This window comes from Eptatretus burgeri, chromosome 10 (assembly GCF_056783735.1).
Source record: "Eptatretus burgeri isolate ZD-2024b chromosome 10, Ebu_testis_v1, whole genome shotgun sequence".
NCBI classification, from domain to species: domain Eukaryota; kingdom Metazoa; phylum Chordata; class Myxini; order Myxiniformes; family Myxinidae; genus Eptatretus; species Eptatretus burgeri.
Genome location: NC_140970.1, coordinates 42,553,104 through 42,580,816, shown reverse-complemented (window position 1 = coordinate 42,580,816; position 27,713 = coordinate 42,553,104). Strand labels below are relative to the sequence as shown.

The following is a 27,713-nucleotide window of genomic DNA, read 5'->3' as shown; positions in this document are numbered from 1 at the left end:
CAGCACTCTGAGGTTTGGAGATGGGATTGCGGCGAGATCATGGTCGCTGGTTACGACTACTATTGGTCTGGTCGCTCTGATGGTGACCATGAGACCGGAACTTTGAGTCGATGATGGGGTGGGGGTGGACTGGGGGAAGTGGGGGGGCAAATAATCTGATCAATTCCATCACCGACACCACAAACTTTGCACATTTTTTTCACGTTCTTCCCACTTTGTTGAAACCTTTTCCAAGCAATTCCAGACTAAATAGTGATATTCATTCAATTAAGCATTGTTGCTAGCTGTCTAATGTTCATGACACTTGTTCAAATCCATTGTTCCGCTCGTTATTAAAATCGCATGTAAAGTCGAAAATGTGAGTGGGTGGAGGACCACGGAAGGATAAATAAAGTTATTAAAAGTATTTTTTGGACCCCTTTTGTAAATTTCTGGTCGATTTGCTCTGCCTCAGAATACAAATGCTCCACGTCAGTGTGTGGAGTGTGCTTTTGAAGTCTGCATGCAGTGTGCCAACATATTGTACGTAGAGTGCGCCATGGCAGCGCAAGTCCTGGTGTGCACAGTGTCAGCGTGCATCACCGAGTGCAGGATGGCACTGTGCACCATGAAGCTGTCATCTCCACATTCCCCATCAACCATGAACGCAACACTGGCCCAAAATATAACCACCCTACCTCCCCTTTTATTTTTCACAACTACACACACAAAAAAAACTATTACAACACATTCCTAAAATAATCTTTTTTCATTTATTCGATCCCCCTTTACTCAGATATCTTAACTCATTTCCAATGGGTTTTTTATGTCCAAACTTGATAAAGCATTCACATGAGTGTTTTGACAGTGAAATATTCATTTCCATTTCTCCAGAATGAAAATGTTCATGAGGCAGCAATATGGTGACTTTACCTACTTCGATGGTTTATTATTTTTACGACAAAGGAATAAAATATCGACCCGTTTGTTCTGCAGAGAAATTAAAAAAAAAAAAAAAAAACATCAATTCACGCAGCTTGAAATGTACGAGGAAGAAGGTTCGGTTTTCTATCTTTTAATCATTTGGTTTATTTGTCAATACTTTTGCATCTTGTTTCATAGAATGGGAAGAAGAAGAAGAATATCTTAAATTTCAGAGAAAGATCGAGAAGAACTCAGTTAATTCTATCACATGAATTAATTTAATCAGTTTTTGGACATAAAGGAGAGAAGGGTGGCTGGATATTGACAGTACTGGTATGTAATTTAGGTATGGATGATTGTGTGCATGTGCGGTGATGTCTATTAGCTCTCAGAGTATCTTGTTCATTCTTCACTTCACAACCGTCTTAATCCTCACTGCCTCCTCCCAACTCGTAAACAGAACAAGAATACACACACACACACACACACACACACACACACACACACACACACACACACACACACACACACACACACACACACACACACACACACACCGTATATCCATCCATCCATTGGGACCATACTCTGCAGAGCATTGATGCTGCTTAAGCAGTCTCCTTGGCTATTGGGCATATAATAGTCCTGGATGGGTCGCCACTCCGACACAGGATACCAGCATGCTGGCACTCATTTTACCGACCTCAGGAGGATGACAGGCAGATTCAACCCCACCTGGTATTAATTCATCAGCAGAGGCGATTTGAACTCAGCATCTGAGGATCCCAAGCCCACCACCCTGATCATTAAGCCAACCCCAGGCATAATATATATATATATATATATATATATATATATATATATATATATATATATATATATATATATATATATATATATATATATATATATATATATATATATATATATATATATATATATATATTGTTACGGCTGTGGAAATTCGCATTACACCATAAAGGGCCCTCAGGTGAGATATCTTCATAGGTACATGTGTAGTTAGCCCAAACCCGTTGTATAGAGGGAATTTATGTGATTCATCCGGGCTGCGACGCTTTGAGTTAGCCATTTTTTCTTTTCTGTCGTTATTTTGAACCAACCACGTCTCAACCGCCATCACACAACAACCACCTTAACCACCACGCCAGCCATCATCACCAACTGCAACCACGCTCCAACCCGCAAACAACAACCACAACACCAACCCTCATCACAGAAGACCCTCCACCACCTTCGCCTTTACCTTCACAAATTCATCCCACATCATCGCTTCTACAGCCATTCCCGCACCACCTGTGAACACTGAACATCAGGCTGCCTCGGGCCCGTTCGGCAATTGGTGCCGAACGCACTGAGCCACGAGCGCGAATGGCGGCCTTTCCGAGGGGAAAATTCGGATCAGAAACGCTTCACGCCCACTTCTCCTCCGTCCAATTGGCGAGCGCGGGGCGGTTTGGCCCCACCTCCAAGCGTGTGTATGTGAAGTCCGTATATGCAAATTTTAGGATCAGTAGAGGTTCACGCCCATTTTTGCCCGACCAATGGCTGACCAGGGGTGGCGTGGCCCCACCTCCAATCGCGTTCTGATCCTAAAATTTGCATATTGGCTGCTCCTGCCGCCTATAAAAAGACGAGCGCAAGGCGAATGAAAAAGAGAGTTTTGGAGTTGCTTGGAGAGTGTCGTCGAGAGGTTGCTCTTGGGGACAAGGAGCGTTGCGTTGGCGGAGTTGAGTGCGTGCGGTGGAACTGCAAGCAAGGGAGCTCCGGAGCTTGGGTCCGAGGCAGGAAGGACGGCGGTCGGCGACGAGGTTGTGGTATGGGGGATCGCTCATCTCGTCGCGGGACCCAAGCCAGCCAGCCACTCCCCTCCCCCAGGGCATCAACAATTCCCCCTTTCCCCTGCGCTGAGATAGTGCAAAAGGGGGCCCCGTTCCCACCCCCCCCCCAAACGTCGTGCCAACGAAACCCGCCAATAGGCACAGAGTCGGGGCACAGCAGCGCGGCCACATTTGCGGCTTGCCTGCCAACGCGTCACGAGGACGCGGGTAAGACCTTCCCGGTCTTGCGGACCTGGCCACTCCTCCAGGTCACGCGCACATTTGGCCTACGGGCATGTCTGCCTCCTTGTCTGTGAGGGTGGCTTCTTTCCTTTGCTTTTGTGTAAATGTGTGTTGGCGCCGTCTGTGAAGTAAAACTGTATAAGTGTTGCCGTGTGTGCGCGTAGTCGGTTTTAACTGCTTTTCTTCTTGCATTTGCTTTATGTGCATTTCGATTCTGTATGGCTGTATATACGTGCTTTCCGTGTGCCGGGAAATAAAATGCTTGCTTGTTGAACTGTGCCCGTTTCACTTTGTCTTTTCTCCATTGACTCTCCATCCTGCTTCACGTAATGGTTTGGAGTGGGTGCAACATCCCGGTAATTCATCTGAACCGTCCAGGTCGACGATAACACTGCTCTGTTATCCCAATAGCACGGAACGGGCTGCCCAAGCGGCTCGTGTCCAGAGTCCACCTGTGGCGAGGTACAATCACCCGGTTTACCATCCACATGGGTACTTAGGTAGGTCGAGTTTGGCGAGCAACCCTCTCCTACGCGGGTGGCCGATTGGCACGATTGTGGTGAGGTCGAAAGGCCCACCCGTGACTAGCTCCCGGCGTTGGTCCGAGAGGGTCACGACAGAATTGTCCGTCCGGTGGCCGACGTGCCGCGATTCGAGTTACGTGGCTGTTCGCACGCCGGCAGGCGTGAATTCGCAACAATATATATGTATTGCTGTGTCTGCCGAAACCGTTCTTCATTCCACTCCTCTCCCTATCCCTTCAACTAATATCAAGTCTGTAAAATGTTGCATCAAATTAATATGGTGTGGATTGAGCACAGGCATGATTGGCCAAGTGGCCTCGTGTATAGTTGCAGCTTCTTTCAGGGAATGTTCTTTCTTCAAAATAAATACTACATATGCAAAAGTGGGGAAGGTGGTGTGGAATTCAGAAGAGTGTGGACAAGGGAGGACAGACAATGGTTGTATTTCCCATGCTGTTTTATTAATGTGTGCGCCGTCCATCAGAAGGACATTAATCTGGAGAGCCCGTCTGCCACCACTGCTCTTTGGTAGTTGTTAAAGATTATATGGCGTCTTTCATGAAGGGTCCGCGAGTTAAAGCTGGCATAATCAGAAAATATTGGTAAAACCCCAGGTAGTGTCACACGTACTGCTTCCTTGCTTGACGCTGAGCATTTATAAAAGGATAGACCATGGACAAACAACCACAAGTTGATAATACAAGTGCATTCTTTGATCATCCTAATGTCCTCTTGCAATGAAGTTCATTCGCAGGGAACAACTTTTTTTTATCATTCTGAACAAATTATACAAATTTGTGTCCACATCACCTTCAGTCAAACGCCAAACTTGACCAACCAGCTCGTGAAAGACTTGGCCCAGGAACATTCCCCGGCTGACCCAACATTGGAGCTGGGAGCAATTGGGTTCATTAAACTAGTAGTAGTATCATTGCATACATTGAAGCAATCACAAGGCATAATATTATTGACAAATTACTTCATAATGTCAACATAGGTTAATTACACACTTTTCGCTGTATTGGTGGGGGGGGGGGGGTTTCCTTCTGATAACCACTTTCAAAAGGTTATCAGAAGAGGATGCAAGAAATATCATATGCATTCCCTAACAAGGAACTTCGATGCAGGAGGAGGCCAATAGGCCCATAACAGCCTGCCCTTGTATTGACAACCCATTGTTGTTTGTCCATGCTCTATCCTTTTAAAATCCTGACCATCAAGCAAGGAAGCAGCACACAGGAGCACAACCACAATATTTCTTCGGAGGGAGCTCAGATTACTTGCCAGGTAGCAGAGGAACAGAAAATACTACAGAACAAAATCAAGGTGTCAGGGTGAGAGTGATTATTAATTCGTGTTTTCAATATTCTTATAATAAAGGTTTGTTGAAGATTTGATGCCCTGGAAAAGAAAAAAAGAAAAACACACACACACACACGGGCAAATAAAACTGCAATCACATCTATGGCAAAGGGGGAGGTGATCGAGGATCGAGCCCTGAGCATCCCCTCTCCTTCATCGCACCACTTGCAAAGCTTACCATTTTCATCCCCCGCCAACTTAGAAATGGGTTCCGTCCGTCCGTCACATTTCGTTTCCGGAGCTTAACTACAAATCCCCTCAAGATATATTTATGAAATTTGGTACACATATTAAGCAAGTGGTGAACTGGTGCCTTTTGATATTTTCTAATTGATAGGTCACATGGTTTGGCAGCCATGTTCGATTCAAGAAAAATATTAAATAATGTTTTCTCTGGAATCACATAACCTAACGAAGTGAAAATTTGCAACTATCATCTTCATTCATGTCTGTATACATAGTAAAAATGACGTCACAAGTCACATGGTTTGGCGGCCATCTTGGATAGAAAAACACACCTCATCCGATTAACACGAAACTTCACACACGTATTCCACTGGAGGATTGGAGGCAGAATTTAAATTTACGTCATAGGTCACATGGTTAGTCAGCCATCTTGGATTGAAAATTAATAAATTTAAAAAATCTTCTTCTCCAGAACGGCTGGACAGATTGAGGCAAAATTTCACACACACTTTCCCCAAGACATCTCTCAGAAGTTTGTTAATTTCTAATTGATAGGTCACATGGTTTGGTGGCCATATTGAATTTACCCTAAAACCTTCAAACATCTTCTCCAGAACGGCTGGTCAGATAAAGGGGAAAATTCACATTGCACATTGCACATTCACAATGCAAAATATTGCACATGAGTAAGGAATATAAGTTTGTTAATCCTAATTTACTATGGCGGGGGATATCGGACTTTGTCTTCAACGGATGCTAGTTAGTTTTGGTATGACTCAGCCAGGGTTCAAACCACCAACCTCCCTGACTCAAAGCAGATGTTCTAACCATAATACCACCAAAACTGCTTGACACAAAGGCAAGCCTTTTTCATTTTTCGACATGCAAGGTCATATAATAACAAAGAAAGTAATGTTTTCAATTGACTAAATGTTATGTGTTGAAAAATAAAAACCTGGCATTTCTCAGACGATTGTATCTTGTTCCGCCAATGTTTTGAATGGTCCCTCAATCTCTTTTAAATACACACAAGCACTTGGCATACAACAGGTTTCCCAATTCCTCGTCTGGATATTGTTTTACAACAGCAGCTCGTAATAATTAGAGCAGGTTGTATCAAACATAATTATATCAAATCAACATCAAAGTGTGACATTTATATTATCTGAAACCATCTTTTTTTTTAATTTTTTATTTTTTTTCCGGATTTCATTCACTAATCACGAAAAAAAAAACATGCACCATACTCTTTAAAGTGTTGGTACTGCCAAAGCAGGGGCAAGATAAAATGACCTGCAACCTGCAGAAAATTTGCTTTGTGAACAAACTGTATGTTGACAAAAGTCATTCACACTTGTACAAATTAGCATTTTTATCATTTGACATCATGACCTTGTGAAAAATCCATGTATTGTGCACCACGCTGACCACACAAAGACCACCATCCAAAAGGGTCCGTGATCCCTCCCCTTATTACCCCTGCACCACCACCCCGTTTCTCTTTTTCCAAGTGATTGTGTTCAGATAAACAACAAACAGCATCACTGCTATTGTTTCAATCGTCATTGTGGGTGGTTGCCTTTGACCGTATGTCCATGTTAGACATTAGTTTAGGTTCATATTGCAACTGACTGGTTCAAAAGATCTGGACGCTGGAATTTAATTTGTTGGACAAGATGCTAACACACCATCTCTTTCTCCTTTCCAAAGGTACCCTGGGAGTTTGGACGCCCGAGGTAATATCCACTCTGAAACGATCTGGCTATATATCGTCTAACGACATAATGCCCTGCCTGGGAAGCAGCTAGTGACAGTTTTACAGTCAAATCCAATTCTGTCAGGCATAGAACCAAAACTAGATAACTCAAAGGTGAATGCTGTCTCAGGAATGTTCTCAACACACTTGGTAATTTCATGAAATTTAAATTTCTTATGAAGAAATGAACTCATCTAAAACATCTGGGAAGTTGTTTTGTGGAATATTCAACAAGTTCTCTTTCTGTACTGTTAAACAAGAGTACAATGTGTAATGTTCTGAATAAGAGGTATATTGTGCATTGTTTTAAAGAGAGGAAATGTTGTGCATTGTTCAAAATAAGAAGAGATATATTGTGCTTTGTTCTAAAGAACAGAGGCATTATTAAACACTTCTAAACAAGAGAGACTGTGCATTGTTCCCAAATTCTGACCCATGATTTTTATTACCCCCATTAACTTTTATGCCTGGTGTTGGCTTAATGATTATGGTGGTGGGCTTGGGATCCAAGGATCCTGAGTTCAAATCCTGCTTGGCTATTGAATTAATAGCAGGGTGATTGACTCTACCTGTCATCCTTCCGAGGTAGGCAAAATGAGTACCAGCTTGCTGGTATCCTGTGTCGGAGTGGCGACTTGTCCAGGATTGTGTCCAATGGCCAAGGAGACTGCTTAGGCAGGCAACACCAATGCTCTGTACAGAGGATGGGTCCCGATGAATGGATGGATGGATGGATGGATGAACTTTTCCTTACTAGTGTCGGTGTTTCCCACCCTACCCCCTCTCCTATTTTCCCTGTTCATTCATTCCCTTGACGTTTTCCCACTGTCAGTTCTACCTTGCTCTTCCATGAGCCTCACTCCAATAAAGAAGAAAATAATATGAAATGTGCATTATTCCAAACAAGAGATATTGGGCATTTTTATAAAGGGAAGGATTTTTTTTATTGGTCAAAACAATCGAGGGATTGTTCATTGTTCTGACCTTCCTGTAATACATGTGTGATATAAGCAAATATTGGGCAGGTCAAAAAAAACAATTACCATTTTTATCTGAGAAAGGGTGTCTTTGATATCAAATTACACATTTCCTGTAGCAAAGATCATTTCGATGCAACACACCGATTCATTCGACCTCTGTCATTTCTGCACGCCAAGGCATTTATGTATTAATAATGGGAATAAATAACTTATGAGGGGCATTCAAAACATTCTCAGAATGAAAGACGAGTACCCACAATAGTCCCCCAACAAAAAACGTTTTTAAAAAAAATTCCAATATATAATTAAATCTAATGAATAAGAATATTGGGCAGAGCTGAATGCAACTGAGTGCGTCCATGGGTGGTGGATTATGGAGTGGCCTTTAGATATAAAGGTTAGCTGCTATATAAGCAGTCACAGACCAACAGCTTAACAATGCCGAGCGATGGGTGGCAGTCAAGTCACCCATCATACCTCAGGAAGAGCAAACGGCTTAAGGCGGATGAGTGTCTGAGGGGGGTTGTGGGACCCTTGATGGAGGAAATGCCATCAGAAGGGCAGATGAGCTCTTTTAGAGCCAACAGCCATACATACCTGGAGAGGAGATAAATGCTACCAACCAGGTTCTTCAAGTCTACAGAAACATTCATGATGATAAAGAAAAGAAGTAACCCCATACCAGATTAGTTGAGGCTCAGGACAACGACTGCATTTTCACCCGTCATTGGGGCAGAAGCGATGTGTGTATTGTGACTGATGACAACAAACTTAAACTGACTAAAATACAGTTTACAAAGGGGACACGGAATGTGAGAACACTTAATGTGGCAGTAAGACTAGCAGAGCTGATATATGAACTAGAAAACTACAATTGGAATATTTTAGGCATTCCTGAAACCAGATGGATTGGGCAAAGTGATTTTCTGACACATAAAGGGCACATGTTATGGTATAGCCCAAGCAAAAATACTGCTGTTAGAACTACAGTATATGAGAGTCGCATTCATATCATAGTAGGTAACAGGTCCTACGACAGTAATCTGTAGAGAATTACTGCAGAAAAGGCCTGGGGAGAAGAGACGAAACATTAAAAAGGCATAGCTTCAGCCACACTAACGGCAGTGCATAGCATTCATCCATTTTCAAGCAGAATAATCTCAAACAGATTAGCAGTCACACCACAAATTCTAGCAATCATTCAAGTATATGCTCCAACATGTGATAATGCAGATTAAGATGTCGAAGTTTTTTTTTTTTGTACTGCGAACTAGAGGAGGTCATAAAAAAAATACTCCACAGAAGGACATTTTAATTATACAAGGAGACTGGAATTCAAAAGTCAATCATGATGCATATGAAGAGTGGAAAGGTACAACCAGGAAGTTTGGCTTGGGGAAAACTAATGAAAGAGGGCTTAGATTGTTCGAATTTTATAAACAACATGGATTGATCCACACACACACGAAAAAGAGCAATCAGAGATCGCAAACCCTCGCCAGGACTTCTTTTGAGTGGTGTATTTTTATAGGTTTTAGGGTAAATCCAATATGGCTACCAAACCATGTGACCTATGATATCAAATGTGTGGCACTTTTGTTCCTCACGGATAGGCGGTCATATGTGTAAAGTTTCGCCTCGATCTTTTCAGCCATTTCAGAGAAGAAGATTTTTGAAGGTATATATATATATAAATATATATATATATATATATATATATATATATATATATATATATATATATATATATATTCTGCCAAATCATGTGACTGATGGCATCATCAAAAAAAAAATTGTGGACCATTTTTCCCCAGATGACCCACATAACTTTTTATACTGATCGGATGTAGCATTCTACATATGCAATTATGACATCATAACGAAGGCACCTATGATGTCATAAAAATACCACACTCATTCCCCATGAGGAGTACTTACTATGTGCCACTTGTACACCCATGGCTTGGGGAACACGTTTGTGAAGTTTCCCCTCAATTTGGCCAGCCTTATGGAGAAGAAGATTTTTATAGGTTCGAGGATAAATCCAATATGGCTGCCAAACCATGTGACCAATGACATCATATGTGTGAACCTTTTGTTCCTTATGGACAGACGGTCATACTTGTAAAGTTTTGCCTCGATCTGTTCAACCACTTCAGAGAAGATTTTTTAAGGTTTTTTTTTTTTTTTTAAATAATATGGCTACCGAATCACATGACCGATGATAACAATAAATTTTTTTCTTTGGACCATTTTATCCCTAGATGACCCTCAAAAATGTTCATATTGATCGAATGTGGCGTTCTACATATGCAATTATGACGTCGTAATGAGGGCACCTATGACGTCATGAAAAAAAATCACTCATTCCCCATGAGGAGTACTTGCCATGTGCCAAGTTTCAATTTTTCTCCTTGGTGTGGTTTCAGAGATGCAGAAGTCCAAAATTTTTCTGCTTTTACAATATGGCTGCCACACCCCATGACCTATGACATCATAATTATCATTAAAACATTCTACATGAGTTGTTGCACCAATGGTGAAAATTTCATCTCAATCCGACAATTTGTTGCGGAGAAAAACACGAAAGTTCCGTGCAGACAAACAAACAAACAAACCCAAATACAATACCCTCTCTGAATCCTTTGGCAAGGGAAATCATGTAAACCCAAGGAGATTACATAATAACCAGATTGACTACATTCTTTTATCCAAACATTTCCAATCAAGTATAAAAAGGAGCAAAACCCATGTTTTTCCTGGAGCAGATATCGGTAGTGATCATGAATTTTTCCTACCAATATTGCGAGAAGAGGTAGAAAAAGCGATTAATAAACTCAATGACAATAAATCTCCAGGCACAGACAATATAAGTACTGAACTCTTAAAAGCAGATGGAGAAGTGATGATAGATGTTTTACATAAAATTTGCAACATTATTGGATGGTAAAAATGCAAATAAAAATGAGAAAAGGGAAATACGTAGGGCTAAAGAAGAGTGAATAAATCAGCAATGTTGTGAAATTGAGAGTAGTTTAAATAAAAACCAGAGAAAACATTATTTAATATTTTTCTTGAATCCAACATGGCTGCCATACCATGTGACCTATCAATTAGAAAATATCAAAAGGCACCAGTTAGACCGGGAGCCCTGAGCTCAAACGAATGAGGTCCTAATATCTGAGCACAGGGGCATGAATGGAGTATCAAAATATATATAGAAAGTTATTTCTGCCAGGTAGCACCCTCTGTGTAAGGACACTGGTGACCCTCCAAAGGGGTCCTTAAAATTGGCTCGATCAAACATTGGAAGTACCAGTTGGTATCACTACCATATGACCAACCTTACAACAAAACGACATGTGACAGACATGCCTACTACTGCAAAAGGCCCCCCAGAAGCCCCAACAAGGGCCCCCAAAAAAGGGGCTAGCTCAAACATTGGAGGTACTAGATAAAACCAGTTTTAAAATCATATATACATCCCATAGAGTGTAAAATGTCCATTACCAGACAAATTGTCTGCTGCATTGGCCCTACCAGAACCCCCAAAAGTAAGCCCTTGAGACCCTTGATACAACTGGTTGAGCTCAAACATTGGAGGTACTAGATAAAACTAGGTTTAAATTCATATATACATCCCACAGAGTGTAAAATGTCCATTACCAGACAAATTGTCTACTGCATTTGTATACAAGACGGTAGTGAGACCAGCTATGTTGGATGGTTTGGAGGCGGTGGCGCTAACAAAAAGACAGGAAGCGGAGCTGGAGGTGGCAGAGTTAAAGATGCTGCGATTCTCATTGGGAGTGACGAGGATGGACAGGATAAGGAATGAGCATATTGGAGGGACTGTGCAGGTAGGACGGTTTGGAGACAAAGTGAGAGAGGCGAGATTGAGATGGTTTGGACATGTGCACAGGAGGGAAGCGGAGTATATCGGGAGAAGGATGCCGAGGATGGAGCTGCCAGGCAGGAGCAGAAGAGGAAGGCCAAAGAAGAGGTTCAAAGATGGGGTGAGAGCGGACATGCGGGTGGTTGGAGTGTCAATGGAAGATGTGGAGGATAGAGTGAAATGGAGACGGTTGATCCGCTGTGGGGACCCCTAACTGTGGCCGAAAGAAGAAGAAGAAGAAGAAGAAGAAGAAGAAGATATTTGATGACACTTAAGCTGGTTTTATTGAAGGTCGCAGCAAGGTAGAACAAATCTGTAGTCTTAGAATCCTCAGAAAAATATATTGACCATGACCTAGTTATAGAATTATATTACAACTTCATTGACTTTTTTTTAAAAAAAAAGCTTTTGATAGAATTTGGCATTAAGTTATTTGGCTTACGATGCAAAAATACAACATTAGTCAAAACTTAATGAATGTAATAAGCTCATATGCACTTTATGAACAAGCAAAAAGTAAAATGTTTATTGGAAATTCCTTTAGTGACCGGTTTCAGGTAAAAATGAGAGTACGTCAAGGGTGTGTTCTCTCACCAGATCTTTTAAACATATTCATGGAACAAATAATGAGCAAAGCTCAATAAAACTTTGAGGGTGGTATAAGGATGGGGGGGGGGGCAAAGTATAACCGACTTAATATTTGCTGATGACATTGATTTGCTTGCAAGTTCTGAAGAATAATTGAGAGAGTTAACAACTACATTGAATAAAACTGCAAGACCATATGGAATGGAAATCAGTGCAGAGAAAAGCAAGGTCATGATAACCGGGAAACACGACTATACATTTCAAGCTCCTATCAACATTGGAGGTATAGACCTAGAACATGTTCAGTCTTTCAAATATTTATGGAGTATTATTACACAAGAAGGAAATTCTAACAGATAAATTAAAACAAGAATCGCAATTGCAACATTCACATTGGTAAAGCTTACACAAATTTGGAAGAATAATAAAATCGCAGTTAAAACTAAGATCAGGCTTTTGAGAGCAATTACATACGCAATATTTTTTGTATGGATGTGAAACATGGACTTTGAATGTTAATACCAAAAAGAACATCGACACTTTTGACATTAAATGTTATGGGAATTTTTTACAAATTCCATATACTGTTCATAGGATGAATATTTCATTAAAACATGAAATAGCTCAAAAAGTTGGATATCTTAAGAACCTTCTATCGATTGTTAAACAGAGAAAATTAAAATGGTTCGGTCATGTAACTCACCAGAGAGAAAAATCTACAGTGAGCTAATAATATAGTGCATGGAAGAGTACCTGGGAAAAGAAGAAGAGATTGACCAATAATGTATTGGATGGGAAATTGTAAAGAATGGACAGGTCTACATTCAATAAATGCCATTAGAAGAGCAGAACAGACTAGATTAGTGTTGCAAAGTCGTCATATGGAGTGCTCAGACAGCCCATTATGGATATGGATTGATTGATGGATATCTATATAAACAGTATATTTGTGCAGTATCAGTCACATCACGTCGCCATGGAATTACTCAATCAAACTTGTGAAATCGTACCAAACTTCCAATCTGCACCTACCCTTCCTGTGTGTATGTCGTAAGGGGGGTTTTTTCTACTTAATTGCTTATAAAAATGTCATATCATGAAAATCTATAATAATAAATGACAGTGTGTGAGTTAGTCAGTGTGTGTCTTCCATAACTCCAAAACCATGAAATCTAGCAGCCTGAAACTTTGTACGCATACAAAGGGAACTCCTAGGGAGTGCAAGATTGAAAATTGGGTGTTTGGGTTATTTAAAAACACCCCCTTTGAAGATAATTAACGGCCTTATTTAATTATTGCCTTTATCAGTCACATCCTTGAACACCTTGCTCTCCCTAAAAGGGTCTTAAGGGGTCACTTCAGTTACCTCGGGGTGTTAATTCACCATTTTGTTCAGCATGCTCAACAATGCCTTGACTTGTAACAGGCTGCAACGATTTCTTAATGATAAAGTTTTTATTTTTTTGTTCACTTTTCCCACTCATGTCATCGACTGCCTGATCACCATAAAAATGAATCATTGGAAACATTGCAATGCTTATAAATGCCAAGAGACGCCAGCGTTTGTGACTATTTCTTTTTTGCACATGCCCTAACCTCTATAATCACTTAAACTAAGCCGAATTGCAAAATTTATGCTCCAGAATTGAACTTAGCAGCAGTTCCAACTGTTAAAAAAAAAGTGTTCATTTGTCTAATTCAGACATACAGTAGTTTGATATTTTGGGCATCTCTGGGGGGTATTTAATATGATGAAATGGCGATCGCTAATCACTTGCCAAGCCAGCTGTTAAATATAATTTGAGTTTGGAGGATCGGATCACGTGGATTAAATAACATCGAAATCTGGAGTAAAATCTGAAAATGTTCAGAAATCGGAGAAGTTTAGTTTTTTTGCGGGTATGTATCATTATCAAACAGCTTGTTATCGCTTGCCAAGCCAACCGTTTCTTATCCACCATTTAATTGAAGTGCTTGCTTGAGTGCTTAAACCAGTTGTTGAGCACCCTACAATCGATAGCGGTTCAGTTGTTTCCTGATCTAGATGTACAGTCAGCAGTTGCTTCAAGATAAAGGTATATATGGGTAGATTTGGAACTGTAAAGTTCAGGTCAGGTCAGGTATGGGAGCATGCGCCGGAGCAGCACGTCGCTGCGTCTACTTTCTGCCGGTACTCAAGGGGCCTCTATCTGGCCATCCTCCAGGCAGATGCCTGGCACATCCCCATTTCCTTCAGATGCTGTTCAACCTGCTGCAACGAGGAATGTGGTCGGCCCATTGGCCTCTTCCACTCACAAGGCTCCCTCGCTGAGAGAATCTGGTGAGCAGGATCAGCGTCATGAAAATGAGCAACATGTCCATATACTGCCAAAGCTGACACTCACAGACTAAGCAGGTAACAAAGCTCATTTGAGTCCCTCTCAGCAACTGCTCGAGGGACACAGTCAGATCAGCAATAGCCAAGGATTCTCCAAAGAGACATGGTACCAAAGGAATTAATGGTCAATCTCCGATCCCTGGCCAGAGTCAAAATCTCACATCCATAGAGCAAGACTATGGACCTGAAAGGTCCAAGAAAGGCAGCAAGGACCTGAAATCTCAGACTTTCGTCGTCCAACACAGATTCCGACAGCGCTACACCCCATGATCCAGTGGATCCATGACTCACCAGCACCAAACCAGACATCTATTGACCTCTGGCTCACAGCCAGCAGAGACACAAATATCGCTACCACGGTAAGTGAATCTCTCCGTGACCTCAACATCCTCACCACAAACAGGTACAGACAAGATATCAGCATCCAAAATGACATTGAAAGCCTGGATCTTAGTTTTTACACAGGAAACTCATAATCCCAGTGGCTCTGACTCCTCATTCAGCACCTTGACGGGCCCTCAAAGGATATCCAGTCTCTGCAAAAATGACTGCATAATCTGCGAAATCAAGGTCAGAGAAACATCCTCCCGAGAATCCAGTCCGTACAAGCGCAAAAAAGTGGGGGGGGGCAGTGTACACCCCTGGCAGACTCCAGCAGCAATTGGAAATAAGTCGGAGATGGTATCACCACATCTCACAGCAATTTCAGGACCAGAGTATAGTCCAGACATCAGATTGATCAGTTTTGGTGGCACCCCACGAAGACGAAGAATCCTCCAGAAGGGATTCCGATTCAATGAATCAAACACTTTGCAAAGATCAACATAGGCTGCAAGCAGCCCCTGCCAAAACTCTCATCTGCATTCGGTGAGGACGTGAAGGGCAAGGATACGGTCAATGGTTGACCTCTTTGGTGTAAAGTCTGACTGTTCTGGACACTGTTGCTCAAGCAGATGGTGGCGAACACAATCAAGCATTATCTGAGTACTGGCAAACTGGCAATCTCCCTTCCCTTTCCAGAGATGGACAACAAGCCCCCTTTTCTATTCAGTTCGGATGATGCCTGTGTTCCAAGCAGAGCACAGAACTGCATGCAACGACATGAGTACAGGATTTCCACCAGCCTTGAGAAGTTCAACATGGATATCACAGATCCTAGGAGCTTTACCCCCTTTTCAACCAGTTCACCGTGGTCTATGATTCCACAAACGAAGGTGGATCACAGTTGATTGGAGGATCAGCAATAGGGTAGCAACACCCCCTGACATCCAAGTCGACAGCTGGTGGACCAGCCTGGTACAGCCCTTCAAAGTAACCGGCCCAGCGGGCCTTCTTTTCAGACTCCTCTGTCAAGAGCCCATCATCCTCCGATCAGACTGCAGTACACCGAGGGACGGGCTTGGAGGAATGCAATGCACAAATTCTGCTGTAAGCAGGATGAGAATCACTTGACCATAGGTGATGCTCTACCTCCTCACAGATTCCTCACACATAGGCCTCTTTGTTCACCCTTAACACACATTCAATTTTATGCCTCAACTCTCTGAACAAACAACTCAACCCTGCCATTAAGCCTGGCCCTGCGACTGGTCAATATTATCCAGTGCCCCGTGAGACAAAAAAAATTCTTCTTCACCCCTCGATGAGTGCCAAGACATCCACCGGCAACATCAAGGATGGTCTTGAAGGCACTCCACAACTCTTCAGGATTCCCCAAAGCACCCAGACCCCCCCTCAAATCTCCAGTTGCTCACAAACTCCTCAGCTACCCTCTCATCCTTGAGGTTGTTCACATCCAGTCTAGGCTGAGATGGTACCATTGTCCCAGATTGAAGCTGAAACTTCAGAGTTGCTCCCACAAGCCTGTGGTCGGTATCGATGAACTGAACACTCCGTTGGACCCTGCAGTTCTGGATCATCCTCCAACGAACACATGATCAATCTCTTTTGCCACATCACCAGTGTTGGAATACCAAGTCCAGCAATGAGCCTGTGGTCACTGAAACCATGAACCAGCCACCCTGAGTCAATGACTTCTTGCTATTCTGGTTCACAGTTCCAAACCCACGGGGACCAACACATATCCATGGCTATCAGTTCCAATTCCAGTCGATACATTGAAATCCCCCAAGATGAGAAGAGTATCTCACCTGGGGCACTAATATGCCACAGACTCGAGCGTGGCATAGAATGCATCCTTCATTGTGAGATCACTCACCTCAGTCGGAGCATGCACAGAGACCAGGGAAATGACACTCAAGGAGTGACAAATCCTTCATCTCATAATATGCTCATTGACTGGTGCTACGTCAATTGTCATTTGTGTCTGCTTATTGGACACAGCGACAGCAACTCCATGGGCATGGTAACCATCAGAGCAACCACACCACTAGTAGGTTTAACCACCCGCCATGATCGCGCCACTATCCCGTCTCCGAACCTCAGAGAGTGCTGTCATACCGATGTTCAAACACTTGAGCTCAGATGATGACTGATGCACATGATCATCCTCTCTTAGGGATAGGACATTTCAGGCACTCACCCAAAGGGACCACCTCAGGTTAACCCAAGGAGACCGCCGTCTGGTGTACGACACCTCAGCACCACCGCGACACACTACCGCAATCTGACCTGGGAAGATGACCTCGTGGTTTTCCTCCTATCATCAGAGTGGGGGTCCCGAAGGTTTTTCCCCAATCCCGTCATCCGGTGAGCTGCCCTGCGAAGGGCAGCTGCAAAGGAGGTACGCCCACGGAGTGGGTTTTCAATTTTCTTTCCGTTTTTCTTATGTTTTGCAGAGTGAAGGGTTTTTTGGTGGCCAGAGTGAAAATCCTGCCACCATCCTCTGAAAAAAAAAAAAAAAAAGTAACCCAACTGCAGGAGAATGTCCGCAGACACAGTTGGGCAATATATATGGATAACCGTTGACTCTTAAGGAGTTCCTCCGCCCTTTGATGGTTTTTGTTTTTAATCCTGCTGGGTGTCTATATCCATACACCCTCCTCACCAGGAAACCTGGTGGGGGAGACTGCTTAGTCGCCGAAAACCCGGCATACATACATACATATATATATATATATATATATATATATATATATATATATATATATATATATATATATATATATATATATATATATATATATATATATATATACATATACATATATATACACACACACACACGTATACATACAAGTTGAATTTGATATTTCCTGAACTTTTCCGAGAACATTTTGAACGTAATTCATACACTTATTTTCATTTTTGTATCCATGATTGAGGCTCTTGGAAGAGCTGGAGCTGAATGGGTGGACAAAATGGAAAGGGAGAAACACCAACTGCAGAATTGAAGTGAGTGCGATATTAAGGGGAGGGGGATAAGGAGACATGGCAGTGAACAAGCTGCACACATGCTGCGCCACAGAAAGAAGAGGAAGAGGAGAGGTGGGATAAAACAAAAGGAGGAAAAAAGAAGAAGCAACAATTCATGAAAAGAGGAGAGGAATGGGGGGGGGGCTGGTCACAATAACCTGGAAAAGGGGAGTGCTTAGGAATTGGGTCATTCGGGGTAGAAGAGATCATGTGTATGGATGAGGGATGACTGAGGTCATGGTGAACAGCTGTGTTGAAATCCTGAAGGGAAGAATGGGACTGAACAGACTGGGGAAGTTTGTTTCATGGTTGAGAGAAAAAGAGGAACAAATGAAGAGGTGAACAGCGAGCCTGAGTTTTGGGAGTCTAACAAGAAGAGGGTTAATGGCAGATCATGTACACCCTGCAGACACCTGGGAGGAACAGAGTCAAGAGAGGGCAGAGGGAGCAAGACCAAAAAAAAGAGGCAGTGGAATACAGAAATGCCATCAACCTCCCAGTGATGCAAAAGTAATGGGCCGAGACACTCTGCTTAATTACAGGAGACCCCAATAATTTTGAGGCCTTTGCTTTCCACAGCATCATGAAATTCAGGGTGCGAGGCAGGGGTGCCAGGCCAAAGTGGAGAGCAGTACTCCATGAGCTGTGAATGAAGGCCTTGTCGGTTGTCAAATGCTTACATTGGCAAAGGAAAGATCTCACATGGTGGAGAATGTCCATGAGTCAGTGGCTTGCTTTGGAGGCCATCTTGGAATTATGATCTGCCCAAGAAAGATAATGGCAGATGGTGAGGCCCAACAGCTTGTGCCTGAACTTCAAGTGGTTTATTCTGGAAGTACTGAAGATGGGAGTGTTTGTGAGATGGTCCTTTCAGGGATATAGGATGAGTGTTTATGTAGGTCTATGTTTTTTGTTTTTTTTAAGTATGAAAATAGCAGCTTGCTGTGTAATCTGAGGGTTGTAAATCAATGGGGTCACCTCATGGTTATTATTTGCTGGTTCATCGTGGAGGTGCACGCACGCACACACACTTTGAGATGTGGGAGGGCTCGGTTCCACTGTCTGAAACTGGCATATGGAGATAAAACACACACACACACACACACCTATTAAATGAGACAAACACAGCCACTGAACTTTGGGGAAGTGCCATCACTTCCCAGGGTACTCTGGGTATCAGCTTTTCTGATCAGCAACAACACAACAATAGCACTGCTTTTCTCACCATACTCAGCCAAGTATTCCGAAAGGAGGAATTTCCTCCTCCCCATGGATGCTAAACTACAGGGATTGTCCATGTTGTTATCCTTTTAAATGCTGAATACCAACCAAGGAAGCAGTACGTACCATTTTTAATGTACCATGGTATGACTCGGTTGGGGGTTGAACCGCTGACCTCCCACACTCGGAGCATACGCTCTAACCATTGCACTACCAGTTCTGGTTAAATTACAATGGTGATAATTATAATTTCTCGACATTCTCAGACAGGCTTGCTTCCCAGGGTTCGTTTATGTAAATCCAGCTGAAGACTGCAAAAGTAAAGAGTTGACATAATATATTCTTCCAGATATTGAACTTACCTGTTTAAGTTCTCACCTGTTTTTTTTTTTTTTTAACCCAGATGCTTCACGAATAACCCGCATGGTGAGTGTAATCTATACACACTGTCTGGTCTCATCGACATCATGCCACACAATTTTTTGTTTGATTGTTCATGCCCTCCAGCCAACTTGAGCACTTTTCTTTGCATGTGCAGCAGCTGGCTGGTGGTTATATAATTCGTAAGAGTGGAATCATGTCGCTGATTGACCCATCAATTAAAGTAGAAATTCATTTTTACAGTTCATTCAGTTTACCAGCACACGGTCACCTACTATTGTTGAAACCCATCTTTAAAATCCACAAGAGGATGCAAGCAGATGGGACAGCTGGGTTAATGTGTTATGATTACAGTTTAGATCATAGTCACGTCAGAAGTTGAACCCAGAGAAGACGGTTGTAATTCGAATATGCTATACCGTATTCTTTTAAAAGGGTCTTGCATTAGTGTCATCTTGAAGCAGATATATCACTCTTCCACTGGAAGAATTTTTATCTTGGTCATTAAGCAGCAGATTCCAGAAAATGATGGCTTCAGATTCCAAGATGTTGAGATTCCAGAATGAAATGAATTGGATTACAGGTCCCAATACACCCTTCCACTGTTATCCGTTACTGGTGCAATAGTACATAATTAAACACTTTTTTGTGCCTCTGAACCAAGGAAGCAGTGAGTTTCTCAGCCTCCTTCCTCAAGCTGTGTCATTGGAGAAAAATAAAATGGAAATGAGGTACACACATATGCACATTGATTTACTTGTTTAACAGAATGTTCAAATTTCAAAACATCTTTTTCTTTTTCCAATTTTCAGCACCGTCATCACTCAATAAGTAACAGGGAGAACACAAAGGAAATCGGAACGTACTTAATTAACTTGCGTATAAATAAAACTTAAATCCACACACTGCATTTCATAAGTGACCATCTCTTTAATTTACGCAAAGCAAACAAGGCAGAGTTTTTGCCCCTTGTCTCTCACCTCCCGTACCTCTTTCCCTTTTCTATCCATAACTCCACTGCCCTCATCTTTTCTGTTAAGTTGTCACTCCTGCTCTTCCAGTCCCCCTTCCCCACCCCTACTTCAGTGAGTATACAATACATATATGCTGCAAAACATGTACAAGTACAAGGCATAACTGTACATTTACGTATTAAACTCACTATTTTCCAAAGCCTGGTGCTGGCTTAGTGGCTAGGGTGGTTGACTTAGGATCCTAGGGTCCTGGGTTTGAGCCCTGTTGGATGCTGAATTTACACCAAGTGGGGTTGACTCAGCCAGTCATCCTTCTGAGGTTGGTGAAATGAGTACCAGTGTACTGCTGGAGGGGCACAGCATCAGCAGCACAGCCGTGCTTCCAAGAAATGATAGCTACCCTGGCAGCCACGCTGCCATATGCAACAACAGAACAGAACTATTTTCCAATCTAAGAACACAGCAATATGTTCCACTCAACATGATGTTATAGTACTAACAAACAAAGCCCTGCATACCAGATGAGGTGGTGTAATGGTTATAGTGTCTGCTTTGAGTCTGGGAGGTTAGTAGTTTGAACCTGACCTTGGCTTAGGCATACCAAACACTTAAAAAATGGTACATGCTACTTCCTTGCTTGAGGTTCAGCATTTAAAAAGGATACATCATCGCCAACTATAGGTTGGCAACCACTGTGCAGGTTTGATAGGCCAAATGGCCTCCTGTGTCAAAGTTCCTTGTGTTGTTATTGTTATTATTATTATTATTATTATTATTATGAAGAAGAAGAGCAAACCAATACAACTATCACAATCACATTTCAAATCTGAAGTAAGTCACTGACCTACCAGCATAGGAATCCCTGTGAGACTGTTGTAGAAAAAAACGATGATACTGATCAAGTAGGTGATCTGCAGTGATGTGTGCAGAGGTTCAGAACCATCAACTGATGACCTTCTCTTCCCAGTGGTGTCCTCGACGATGATCGTCGGGACGTTGAGCGCCTTCTTCTCAACGGCCTGCCGGGCACCTGGATGGAATGTGTGGTAGAGGGTGATTGCGGCACATGAAAGGCCCATGGCCACCGAGCCACCTTGCAAGGTGAGGAAGCAGGCACCGAAGCCAAGGCCTATTTTTGTTACCAAGAACTGGCAGTTGTGAGTGTAGAAACGCTCAGATGTATCGTGCCAACCAACGGCAGGTAATGTGGAGAGAATGAAGGAAACCGTCCAGATCCCCATGATCGCCTGCACGGCCTGCTTGCGTGTATTACAAAGTCTGTAGTTAACAGGCCACCGCACCATCCACATTCGATGGTAAGCCAATGATGCTACCGTGAAGCAGGTGACGAGCGCCAGAGTGTAGAAACTCGACACAAAAACTTTGCAGAGACCCTCGCTCCAGTCATAAGGAGGTGTGCTCTTTCGCAAGTTGATCACGGAGAACATAATGAGGGGGACTATGGCGGTAAGAATGTGTGTACCTGCAAGTGTACACAGCAGGAACTCCAGTGCTTTCCACTTCTTCTGCTTGGCTGAGATGCTGAATATTGTCCAGGAGTTGGCAATGATGGCTAACAAAGCACACACCAGCCAGGAGACAGCATTCTCATACATGTTTCCACCATCATTGGGACTCACGGGCATGGTGGTGTCTACATCAGCGTGCAAGTATCTTTCCAGATCAAAACTCACAAACTATTGTTGAAGTTGTGCGAACGTACGATGTGTGGCTTGTTGCAGGTCAACCACAACTGACTCCATCATATGCATGTGGTCCAGTGGGTGAAGAATCAGCATGCGCCGATTGCAAGCATAGAAAGAACGAGACATTTGTGCAACATATCAGCCGTGCCGATGCCCTATACCTGACAAGCAAGTTTCCACCACTGCTGCTCAGATGTTGAGGATCTCCAGAGGTTCACAGCAGTACCTTCCAGAGTCTTCAACGTCAAAGCAACAGCATTTGCAAGAGTTCTTGCATCAATTCCACTCGCAATCAGATCCTCCTCCCCATCGCCGCACCAAGCTGCCGAGAGCACGTGCAAAGGGAGGTTCTGGGTGGGTGAGGCATCTGCATGGAAGAACATCAAATTATTCCATCCAGTCATGATGCCATTGCTGTAGTCTCGTGCATTATATTTCTCCGAATCATTTCCCGGCAAAAATGAATGGAGCATTAAATTGAACTAAAGCGAGACGTCAAAGCAAATGGATGGATGTGATTTCAGGTCAATCGCTAGCCTTATAGAAGAAGACCGCTCGAAGCAAGTGGACCAAGGTGTGCAATTGCCCTTTGCAACGGATTTTTGAGTTACTCGCGTAGATCTGAGCGGAAGCAGTGGATCAGATTCCTACAAAAGGCCCATTTAGATCCTAGCTTATCGGCCAGTAGGACCAGGCAGGTCTGCAGGCCGACAAAGCATTGCACAAGTTAAGCTTTCCAGTCTTGATTATTATTGGACAATTTAAGGCAAATGCCTCATTTACATTTCAGCTGCGAGTCCGTGTGTACAACATGCATCGTTTCCCAGTACTCAGACAGACTGAGCGTGAGTGGGGGGCAATCACAATGCGAATTCTGAACGTTTAACGACAACTCGCCATGCACGACACCAAATTGAATGGCATCACCTGAGCACCTGTGAAGGTGTTCGACGAAAAATCAGGACCAAGCAAGGTCGCTCATGCAGGTGTTGCTTTGCATCTTCCCCCACCGATGCAAACAAATGTTCCCAATATATTGTTTAGCCCATAATCAGCACAACTCTTGCATGAAGGATTCAGAGACCACTTAAAAAGACCCTTTATCAATCAGAACATCATGATCTGCTTTGAAGGACCTTTCTGGAGACATTTTGGCTGATTGAAAAACAAGTGGTCATTCAGAGCAGTTGATATTCTTCATATAATAGCACGATCCGGAATACCACGCTGCATGACCCCAACCCCCCTATTCACCGATCCCCCAACTTTACCTGCTGTCTTTGTGGACTTCCTTGTACGCAGAGGAGGCTTTATTATTGCCGTGTCCACATTCTGCTTCCCAGCAGCCGCTCTCCGTGCAAACACGACCTGATCCTCCGAAGAGTTGGAATGGAAATGATATCTGTGGGTCGTGACGACGCCCACCTCGGGGCGTGCGCAACGAGCCCGCCCACTCTTGGATGTTATAATCATGGGGGACACGTGTCTTGTGTCCCCCATCCACTGCTGGACGGTTGTTCCTCCACTCCCACACCACACCCTCCCCAAATCTCCCTCAGCCAACACCTCCAACCCTTTTCAGGTTCTCTCTCCTCACTCTATGTGAACACCTCCGAGCATCCCCATCCCCATGTCCCTGTGTTCCAGTCCCGTCCTGTTATGTTTCCTGTTTCGCGCTCTTTCTCTCATTCACGCCGACGTTTGCACACGTGTTCTTCCCAAATGTGTGTGTGCAGCTATTTTGATGATTTCACATGCTGTAGTCACATCTATGCTCGTACACACACACACACACACACACACACACACACACACACACACACACACACACACACACACACATCGTTGTGGTTATGGCTTCTCGGGGGTAAAAGAGTCAATGTATAGGATAACGATTGTTGTTTCACTGTATCTGTTCAGTTAAGAGAGATGCTCTACATGTGGATAAATATAAATATTCGATGCAGGATGATTGTGTGCGTTCATTTCATATATATATATATATATATATATATATATATATATATATATATATATATATATATATATATATATATATATATATATATATATATATTATATTGTTGCGGATTCGCGCCCGCCGGCGTGCGGACGGCCACGTAACTCGAATCGCGGCACGTCGCCCACCGGACGGACAATCCAGTCGTGACCCTCTCGGACTAACGCCGGGAACCAGTCACGGGTGGACCTTTCGGTCTCACCGCGATCGAGCCAATCAGCCCCCGCGTGGGATAGGGTTGCTCGCCAAATTCGACCTACCTAAGTACCCACGCGGAGAGTAGACCGGGCGATCGCACCTCGCCGCAGGTCGACTTCGGACACGGGCCACTTAAGCGACCCGTTCCGTACTATCAGAATAACCGAGCGGTGTTATCGTCGACCTCGACGGTTCGATTAATTATCGGGCGTATTCAGCCCACTACCAACCCTTTACGTGAAGCAAGATGAGGATTCAAAGAAAGAAATGACGAAGCGAAGCGGGAAACAGTTCAACAATAAAGCACATTTATTCTCGGCACACGGGAAGCACACAAATACAATTCCACCAAATGCACACAAAAAAAAGAAAACACAATTCCATTTACACAAAAAGCAAATATAAAAGTGAAAACACAGTGCAGAGCTAATACCGATTACCGAGCACACGGCAACACTTATACAATTCTACTTCACAGACGGCGCCGACAACACATACCCAAAACCAAGGAAAAGAACATCCCCAAGAATGAGGCAGGCCTGAGGCCGAGACCGGGCCGGGCCTACCCGTCTGGTGATGAGACGCGGAGCGGCGATGGCCCCGCAACCCGCGGGCCTCGTGGACAGTGCCTGGCAGGGGGTGGGAACGGGCCCCCTTGGTCGCACTATCTCAGCGCGGGGGGAAACAGGAGGGGGTTGCTGATGCTCGGGGTATAGAGGATCTTTATTATCCCTGGTGTGCGTCTCCACCTCGGCCAGGTCGCGCTGCCGGCCTCCCTCGGGCGTGCAGCTCCTGGCACCGACGCGAGCACCCCCTCGTCCGACTCTCTTCAGCTTCTCCAGCCACTGCAGGCTTCGGGCTTCGGGCTCCAGACTTCCACACTCTTCTCTCTCTTCTCCGACTCCTTCTCGTTCTCGTTCTCCTTTTCGTTCTCGTTCTCGTTCTCCTTCTCGTTCTCGTTCTCCTCCTTCTGACTGACGAACACTGTCCTTTTATCCCCCCGTAACTTCGCCTTTGACCCCCTCCCTTTGACCTTTCACCTCGCTCCCCATTGGCCCGAGAAAAAGTGGGCGTGAAGGCTTTTTGATCCACAAATTTGCATATCTCGATCGTTCTGGAGGCGGGGCCAAATCGCCCCTCGCTCACCGATTGGACGGCAAAAAGTGGGCGTGTGTCGTTTTTGATCCGTTTTTGAAGCACAAAATCCGTGATTTTGTACACGCTGTTCAACGTGCGCCCTGCACGAGTCCAACACCGGTACCCACAGCGGGGCAAGAACGGTGGCGATGCTACGGTTGCGAGGTGTGACGTGAAGGTCGTGGCGGTTGTGGTGAAGCGGTGGTTGTGGTCGGTGGTTGATGTTGTGGTTGTAATCAGGGCGGGTGGTCCAAAATAAAGATAGTAAAAGAAAAACGGCTATCCTGAAGAGTCGCAGCACGCATAAATGACATGTATTCCCACTAGACAACGGGTTTGGGCCTAACTACACATGCACTTACCGAGATACCTCACCTAAGGGACCTGAATGGTGGTTTGCGAATCTGGTAACCACAACACTACCCCCTTCCCTTTTTACAGACTCGTCCCGAGTCGTCAAATTTTCGTGTGCCATCATGTGTAGTTTTCCCCTAGTACATTTTACCTACGGATCCCTGAGTGCGACATTCATGGTATTCGTGTCCCCAAAATAAATAACCTGAGGGCTGCGTAACTACCTAAACAAACTCACTCACACGGACGACTTAAATAAAATTGCCGGCGCTAAGACATACATGCCGGGGGCGCACTCATATTTACAGTACATCTTAACCTTAACTTACAAATTTTACACTAAACCATGGCCCAGGATCATTGAACTCTGCAAAAAGAAAGCAGTTAGCAGGGAGCCAGGCTGCTTGCATGCAGTCTCTGGCTCAAAACAATGCAGGTGACAGGGAACGTGGCTGGCTGCTCACACGCAGTCCAAGGCCTTCCCTTTTGAACTGAACTCAGTGAACCACAACGGTGCTTGGGCTGCACAACGCAGTCTCCGTGCCAGCTCAAGTGGCACACGCAATGAGCACAACGAATGGATGCATGAACGGTTTGAACTGAATGCAGTGAACCACAACGGTGCATGGGCTGCACAAACGCAGTCTCCGTGCCAGCTCAAGTGGCACACGCAATGAGCACAACGAATGGATGCATGGACACAAACACGGTGCACGGGCCGCCACTGCAGGCCCGTGTTGTAGCTGCCAACAGGGCAGTTCTTGCAGCTTGCAAACTGTTGCTTTTACGATCCTGGCGCACATGGCAATGAACAAGGGGGGGGGGCAAAGCAAAAATTGAACGGGGCTGGTGAACATGGGCAGTGGGCATGGCATGGCAAAGGCAGCAGGCAAACACAGCCCGCAGAAGAAGACCTTGCAGCAAAATAACAGCTGCCGATGAAGTTGGGCGGCACAGGCCTTGAAGAAAAAAACAGCCAGCCGATGAAGCTGGCCAACCTTTGCCGTTCAGTGGAGGTTGGTGGAGGGGGTGCGGTGGTGCTGGCCACTTGGAAGGCGGGCTCGGACCTACCTACCTGTCTCCCTCCCACCTATCGCCTTTGCCTGTCACTGTCTATACCCACTCCCTTAATTTGTCAAACCCCAATTTAGCCCCAACTTATTTTTTTGTTGTTTTTATTTTTACTTCCCCACTATAAATCGTCCCCTAACCCCCTTTATCGTCCTTGTTCAGCTAACCTATCCTGTCACCTCGCCTACTCCCAACCCCTACGTTCCCTTCCCGGAGGGGAACAAGGGAGAGCTAACGTCCTGTGCCGAGGCCCAACGAAGCCTCAGAATGGCCTCCCCAGAGTTCGGCGATCTAACCCAAAGTGGGTCCAGCGGCCCACAACGACAGCGAGGGGATGGATGGTGCGGAGGGGTACATCACCTAATCTACCCTAACCATTTAACTGTTAAACTACCCCGGGGCTTTCAACAAGCGCCTCTCGCTTAAACTATTGGTTCTATAAACCCAGATTCCCGTCGCCTGTGTTGGTGTCCTTACAATTTCGGGCCTCGCCCCCAAATTTTCTCTCCGTGCCCTCACACGGTCTCCTGGCTGGGACACGTGGCTCCCTTTGGCAGGCACGACCCTCTGCCGAATCTCCCGCTATGGCACCCCCGGGCACTACACTGCCTCCGAGCCTACCAG

General features: G+C 44.2%; 1 protein-coding gene across 3 annotated transcripts in view; it reads right to left on the bottom strand.

The window, feature by feature from the left end:
- LOC147018412 (putative G protein-coupled receptor 153) overlaps positions 1-23,736 on the bottom strand; it is a 128,076-nt gene extending 104,340 nt beyond the window's left edge. The window contains exons 1-2 of one of the 3 annotated variants that reach the window (XM_085898032.1): positions 23,581-23,736; positions 21,452-22,676 (exon numbers count right to left, since the gene is read on the bottom strand). In XM_085898032.1, coding sequence (XP_085754158.1) covers positions 21,452-22,249 — 798 coding nt within the window. In that variant the 5' untranslated portion in view covers positions 22,250-22,676; positions 23,581-23,736. The remainder of the gene's footprint in view (positions 1-21,451; positions 22,677-23,580) is intronic. The other 2 variants (XM_085898030.1, XM_085898031.1) reach the window with 2 other exon arrangements.
- Between the last annotated feature and the right edge of the window lie 3,977 nt (positions 23,737-27,713).